The 7,568-nt window shown below is 32.7% G+C and overlaps 2 protein-coding genes across 2 annotated transcripts in view; one reads left to right on the forward strand and one right to left on the reverse strand.

Annotated features, from left to right (window-relative positions):
• Window positions 1-348: 348 nt before the first annotated feature.
• Window positions 349-2,189, reverse strand: LOC105620262 (MATH and LRR domain-containing protein PFE0570w-like). The gene is made up of 2 exons (XM_012201767.1): window positions 2,132-2,189; window positions 349-2,033 (listed from the first exon to the last, which is right to left on the reverse strand). Exons 1-2 carry the CDS (start codon window positions 2,187-2,189, stop codon window positions 349-351), a joined length of 1,743 nt encoding a protein of 580 aa, XP_012057157.1.
• Window positions 2,190-4,083: 1,894 nt separating this feature from the next.
• Window positions 4,084-7,568, forward strand: part of LOC105620263 (poly(A)-specific ribonuclease PARN-like) — a 6,929-nt gene continuing 3,444 nt past the window's right edge. The window contains 10 exon segments of the mRNA XM_012201768.1: window positions 4,084-4,102; window positions 4,170-4,383; window positions 4,615-4,887; window positions 5,025-5,307; window positions 5,518-5,639; window positions 5,894-6,145; window positions 6,359-6,436; window positions 6,564-6,619; window positions 6,713-6,799; window positions 6,944-7,136. Coding sequence (XP_012057158.1) covers window positions 4,084-4,102; window positions 4,170-4,383; window positions 4,615-4,887; window positions 5,025-5,307; window positions 5,518-5,639; window positions 5,894-6,145; window positions 6,359-6,436; window positions 6,564-6,619; window positions 6,713-6,799; window positions 6,944-7,136 — 1,577 coding nt within the window.

The following is a 7,568-nucleotide window of genomic DNA, read 5'->3' on the forward strand; positions in this document are numbered from 1 at the left end:
TCNCCCTTAACCTTCCCCCGTTCGGTTGGTCGTCCCGTTCGGCGTAGTCTCAGATATATATATATATATATATATATAATATATATTATATATATAATATATATATAATTTAAATGTATTCTGAGGTCAGATTATACTTATACGTATAATTATAAATATATTTGCGCAACTTCTTTAAACGTTCTACAATATAACAATGATTACAATAAGATAATGATAACGACGATCACAGAGAAATGGTCTTTTGTCGTTAGAAGTACAACATTCATTTGTTTCGATGTTTTATCGATATTATACTCAGGAAATCACTTTCTCATAATAAGTACAATAGACGTAAGACCTGAAGTTTCACCTATTGATATTATTTGTAATCTTCGTGAAGTGTAACTTTCTTCTCGCCTCGAGCCTCGCTACGGCCTGCAATCTCTTTCTTTCGATCTCTTCCGCAGTACATTGTGTTATGGGTTGTGAACCAGGTTTATTCGCCGTTTCCCGTGTATCGTTATTCATATTACCGGTAGAATGATGCTTAACGAAATGATTACCATCGCTTTTTACCGCGCACCTGTTAACATCGGACCCACGCATTCGATTCACGCTATGCATTAACGAAATTGCCTTATTCTCAGCCTTACAATCATCTGTAACAATCGGTTTTGTACTTACGGAAGCACGCGAGTCTTTAGCACTTGCGTCCCGATTAACAGGTTGTTCTGACAAGCTCTTAGTTTTAAAGAATTTTCTATTCTGTAAATAGTTAGCGTTAGACGTTTCAGACTTTGTCATAGGTTTAAATGAGTCAGCGGATTTAACTTCCGACTTTAACGGCGCATTAGTCAAATGCTTATAATTGGCTTGGACTTTCGTGCTATCGTTTTTATGAGTTGAGGATATAGATTTCGGAAGTAATTTCTCTTCTTCAACGCACGACGCTAACCAATCGTCAAAAGAATCGTTATGAAAATCATATAAGTCTACCGTATTACTTTTTGACAGTTTTTTGTTATCACATGATTTTCTGGCAAAGGAACGTATTGTATTATTATTATTTAGACATAGTTTATACGTATCTTTACTGTTCTGCACTGTAGAGTGTATACTAGAGTTTGCATCTCGTTTCAATGAAAACTTTGAATATGTTTTTAATGAACTATTGTCCCATAAGCGAACACTTCTTAATTGATTTTTACAATTCTCACTGGAACTAGACTGTACAGATGTCTTATTAAATACATCATTTTTGCATGAATCTTCTTTTTTGATCTGCAATTGAGTAGAATTCCCTCTTTCCAAATTGAATTTCTTCTCTATCTCTTGAGTGCACCTGATTATATCGTCATCTACAGAATCATCAAATAAATCGTCATAAGTTCCGCTAATTTCCTTTTTATTGGTGTTGCTATGATCATTTGTTTCTTCGACACTATCGTTTCTCTGTTCGTTATCGTTACTGTGTTTTTCGACACTATTCTGCTTGTCATCTTGAACTTTTGACATTTCTTCCTTGTCACTTATGTTCGTTAACGTTGGCACCTCTTTTTTTTCGACACAATCATTCGAATGATTATTGTCGTTTTGCTTTATAACTCTCATTCTTTCGTTCAATGCCTGTAGCTCAGCTGCAAATTGTCCAATGTTTTCTATGTTTTCCATCTTGATAGTTTTTCTCTTGAGTGGTTTATACAACAAAGGCGAGTTCGAAATCCTCTTCCTTTGCAGCAACTTAGTACCCTTTGGAGTTTCACAGTGGACATTCTGTTTCTTGCTGCTGTTCTCAGGAGTTCTGCTCATAGAACTTTGCCAATCCCATGCAACCTCATTACCACCTTCCTGAGTGAATGTAGGTAAGATCGGGCTTGGAGAATAATCAAAATCCGGAGAGGCTTCTTTATCCGCTTTTGTGTTTCGTTTCTTCATGACTGGCGTGCTGTGACCAGAGGTTGATTGTTCTTGGCAACTTTGAGGAGAGTCAATCTTCTTATCATTCTTCTTGTTTACCTTGTCACTCGTCGTCATTGCTACATTATCTATACCTATGCGTAAGGCATACACTCTTATTATAAAGCTTATTACCTTAATAACAATAAAAAGAAGATAATTAAAATAATTAAACGGAATTAACTATAACTACCTCTTTTCGCACTTGAATGTGATTTTTTGCCATTTCCAAAGTTTGCACATCTCATCATTTCACAGTTCGTTTATAATTTTTAAATTCTCTATAATTCTGTATCTTTTTACGGTAATAAAATTTCCAATATTGAACGGTCAATCCTAACCTAAATCATAGACCGGCAAAAATTAAGGAGTGCTCAAACTAAAAAGTTTCTTAATAGATCTTGATAAGCATCAATTCGATAATAATTCGAATTTACTCGAAGAAGCATTCATTGAGCATTTTCAAAATAAAAATCAACATAAACCAATATAAACCAATATAAACAATCACAAATGCTAAGTTTGTTTGTTGAACGAGTCTTAACTAATGTAAAGAATAAACACAATCATGTTTTAAAGGGAAGAAGGTTCGCTACGCCTCTGTGTACAAAACGTGCATCTATAGGATCTCAAATCTATTTTGTGACGCTGTCGATAAATCGTAACGTTTCTCTTTCTCTCTTTGTACTAGAGAGCTCACAAGAGGAGAGAATGGCAAATTGCATCACGTGATGTTCAATCACGTGACCAGTTTTTTCCAATCTCTTCCATGCTTATGGAGCTTTGATGTCCAATCAAAGGAGACGGGTCACGTGATGCAATTTTCCACTCTCCTTGTATGAAGCCATCGAGATACTATTAAAGACCGTCAATCCAAACTTACTTTCATGCCTTTTCTCAAACTTTATCAGTCACCCAATTGCATCACCCAAGACGTTCAGAAACTTCTTCGTCTGGATTACTCTGGGGTGCACCCAGAATTTACCTCACCTTACCAATACCCAGATTTTCTGAACGCACCCCTAGGCAAATTTTTGGCAGTACAAAAAGGGCTCGGAGATAATTGAAGAACGCTGATATCATCAATAATTGATATAAATTTGCTATTATCAACATAAATATTTGGCTTATGCATTATTGAATTCATGATTTTTTATTATATAAATTTTCTATAAATAAATGTGCATACTTGTAAAGTTATAATACCCTATATATTGCAGAAAAATTATAATTTTTTTCTCTGTAGAGAATCATCTCTGTTGATAATCAAACTTTGACGATAACATTGAAATCACAGAGATTTAAAGAAAAATCGAGTACTATTGAGTTCTAAATGCATAAATACGTCTACTAAACTAATAAATCATAAAATTAATTTAATCAATATTATCAGTTTTTAATTCTTAATCATTTCAATATTCTCAAGGACGCGAATTCCCGTAAAGATATCGATCTTTAATAATATAATTTATGGTGAGGCTCTCTAGTCGGCACGCTTCTATCTTGGGGATCGATTCTGTATCTTTAAATTTGATGTAATTCTTTTGTAATTTTTATCTTGTTTGAAGATATAGAATCGACCTCAAGGTGAAAATTACAAAAGCGAGCAAATTTACTATGTGTTGACCAATGAAATAATTAGTATTCTAGTAAATTCGCTCACTTTTATAATTTTCATCTCATTTCAAGATACAGAATTGATCCCCTGAGAATTTAGTACCGACACGAACTACATCTATTTTCGATCATACGATTTTATCGACAGAAAATGTAACTAGTCAGGTAGTTCCCAAACTGAAAGTGGATGTATTGGAGGTAGTGTATGTACGGATAATTTCGACAGTAATAGGAATGAAGGCTGGCATGGCCTCTCTCAGGTTTCTCTCTGCTAGCACTCATGTGATGTATGATATGTGATCGTACAGATGTGTTACCCGCCGGAAATATCCGTAGCTACCTTATGTAGTTCAATGTACAGATTTTGTACACATAGAGGCGCCAGTAACGGATTCCATCTGATTCTGTTCAACGCGGGCAGTTTACTGCGTCTGTTCCCACGTCATCGTGATCATGTGTGTACATTAAACGTCCGTGTTGATCCGCGTAAGCGACGCGAGTGGACTCGAGGGTAACAATTAGAAAACAATGGAGGTGACGAGCTCAAGTGAGTTTAGATAGTACAGGTGATACTAGTCGTTGAACTTTGTGTAATTTAATATGATCTTGATTAGACTTTCAGGATGTGCTGAATGAATTGGATAGCATCATAAAAGACGCTACATTTCTTAGTATTGACGGCGAGTTCACCGGTCTTATTGTTGGTCCAGATGGAGGCCAATTTGATACGCCGGCTCAGTATTATTCCAAGATCCGAGCGGGATCGATGAACTTTCTGCTGATGCAGTTTGGTCTATCCGTCTTCACATACCACTCAGATACGCACAAGTGAGATATTAATTCTGTCTTATGCCATATTTCTACCATTAACTTTAATCTTGATTTAATTTATTCTATCCTTTTCTAATTCTTAGAACTAGAAGATAGAAAGAAAATTAAACTAAGATTAAAATTAATCTACATTAGTAGAAATGGATATTACTAATTTAATTGAACAAGCATTTTCGAAAGTAGTGAAATTACATAAATGGAAAAAATGATAGGGCTTGTCTGTTCCAGATATTCACAACGTTCTTATAACTTCTATGTGTTTCCTAAACCGATAAATCGCCAGGTTACAGACACTAGATTCATGTGCCAGTCGTCGTCTTTAATATTTCTGGCAAATAAAGATTTTGACTTCAATAAGCTATTCAAGCACGGCATACCTTATCTCACTGCCAGTGACGAGGAGAAACTTGTCAAACGCTTGGAGGAGAAACGGAAAATGAAAGAGGAGAGCTACATAATTCCAATAACGGATACTGATAAACCTCAAATAGAAGAAATATGGTAAATCTGCATCTTTTTGGTTTACCATTTTCTTTAATTTAACAAGATAAAGTTATGAGAAAAGCTCAAAGAGACTTGAGAGATGTCTAAAAATTTTGACTGTATATCAGAAAATCTATAGTGTATATAAATTTCAGTTCTAGAATAGAGAATTTTCTTGCCTCAGATGCAAAAGAGTTGACGATAGACCACTGTAATGGTTTTATGAGAAGACTGGTATATCAGGAGGCACGGATCAGATGGCCTAACAAAGTAATAATTGAAAACAAAATGGAGAATGGCTGGCAATGTCTTTTGGTGCTAAGGGCAGGTACCAAAGAGGAAGAGGAAGAAAGGGAAAATCAGAAGCAAGAAAAGGAAAAACTAGAAGTTAAACAAGCTGTAGGACTCAGCAATCTGCTGAAAAAAATTGTAGAATCTGTAAGTAAAGTTTTTAATTGTACATTAATACTTTAGTGGGCAAATATAGTGAACTCACAGTGAATTTGTCATCATTTTTTTTAAATTTAAACTTTTTATAAACATTTTTAAATATTTTTTTTAATAAAGAGACAAAATATTGCTTCATTTATATAATTTTTTGGTTTATGTATAATTATTTTTAAATGTATTTTAATTTTCTTATTTCAGGAAAAAATAATAGTAGGTCATAACATGCTGTTAGATCTGTGTCATATTGTACATCAATTTTTTACATCTTTGCCAAAGGACTATTTAGAATTCAAGACCTTGCTTCATGGTTTGTTCCCTAAGTAAGGCGCAAATATTTAATTCATTGTTTCATTTTAAATATAATTATTTTATATCTTTTTATTCAAAACTTTTTAATTCTTTAATGAATCTCTCTAAAAATGATCATATATGGGATGAAGTTTAGAATCAAATCCGGAACCTGCTATGTGAATATTTATGTTTATAAAATTAGAATTTTCTTTGAATATTACTTGCTTGAAAATATTTAGAAATTAAAATTGTTGTAAAAATTTATCTCCTTTTTTTATCTAAGTTTGTTAGATACAAAAGTCATCTGTCAATCACAACATTTTAAAGAACTTGTGGGGTCGTCGAACTTGAACTTATTAATAGACACTGTGAGCAAGCCTCCTTTTTCCATTCCCGATATCGAGAATGTAGAAGGACGAAGTTATTCGATGTCAAAAGAAAAATATCATGAGGCAGGATATGATGCGTACATCACTGGTTTATGCTTTATTGCATTATCCAATTATCTTGGTCAGTAACAATATATCAGGTACAAATATAATGATAGATAGTATTATTGTCGATATTGTTATTCATTTTGAAAATAATTATTATAATTATAATAAAAATATATATTTTGATAGAGTAAATGTTTCTTATATTCATCGATATTTTTTATGTTGATTAATTATGTACATTGATGGATAAATTAAATTCATGATTAATTATTTTATAATTTTTGTCAATAAGTACATATTGGATTGTTGCTTATTTCAGGCAAATTACAACACATTGAAAATGCAACGGTATTAGCGAATTCACCGTTACTTTATCCTTTTCTTAACAAGTAAGTATATTTTATATCAATAAAAAATAATATTTTACATTCTTATAAAATTTATACTTTTTACCTTTTTATTTTATTTATATATAATTATAATTATTTTATTATTGTAGTCATTTTTTTTGTGTAGAATTCCTGTACCAAGACTGAAAGACTTTCCATATATAAATTTGGTAGGAAAAGATCGTAAGTATATTTAATGTCACTGAAAAATTCCAATGATATTACAATATCATTGGAAAGTGCATTACTTTCATTTAATGATATATCTTTTTTTAGCAAATCCTAGCAGAGAACACGTGTTTCACCTTACATTCCCCAAAGAATGGAAACACATGGATATCATTCAACTCTTTATTCCATTTGGCAAGTATAATATTATAATACATCTAAAGTACAAAACGATAACTTTCTTTTTTTGTACAAACATGAATTGACTAATGTAGATTCTATATAGATTACATAGAAGATATGCATGAAGAATATAATTCTTCCTCTTTTTGTTTACAGGAGGCGGATACATTTCATGGTTATCCGACACATCCGCATACGTAGGCTTATATCGTCGTGATCAGGCCGGTATCGCGTTGACAAGTTTATCAAAGGAAACTGTATACAAAATACAGACATATACAGAACATCAAGCCACCTTGCAAGCCAGTGTCTCTCCTGAGGATCGCAAACGAAAATTATCACCATCAAAGTAAGTTATTGTAGATTTTATTATAATATTTAGCGTAATTCAATTTACAGATGCTTCCGCAAATGTTAAAGTTAACTCTCAGATCTTATACTAAATTTTTTATACGTTTTTTTAAATATTTCCTATCCATTATACATCCAGATAATTTTATTAATCGAAATTTATACTCTTGGATGATTCTTACTTCTGAACTAATAAAGCTAACTTTTTTTAATGTCTAGAGAAAATACAAAATTTTGTAATTTTATATTGGTCTTTTGCAATATAGATATATGTAACGCAATCTTGGAAATCATACGCGTTCATGTTCCAAAAATGAACGGTCTCTATCGCAATTTATTTTCTGCCGCGAGCTATCACGTTCGTGCGAGATGTATTAAACGCAAGGATGAATAACGCGTTATAAGTCCGCTATGATTTTCAAGATGATAG

The sequence above is a fragment of the Atta cephalotes genome (assembly GCF_000143395.1).
Source record: "Atta cephalotes unplaced genomic scaffold scaffold00025, whole genome shotgun sequence".
NCBI lineage: Eukaryota > Metazoa > Arthropoda > Insecta > Hymenoptera > Formicidae > Atta > Atta cephalotes.

Excerpts from the sequence above, each read along its gene's own strand:
- LOC105620262 (XM_012201767.1), bottom strand. The coding sequence starts at position 2,189 with ATGATGAGATGTGCAAACTTTGGAAATGGCAAAAAATCACATTCAAGT. Across the intron at positions 2,034-2,131 it reads ACATTCAAGTGCGAAAAGAG|GTATAGATAATGTAGCAATG; the intron begins GTAGTTATAGTT and ends CCTTACGCATAG.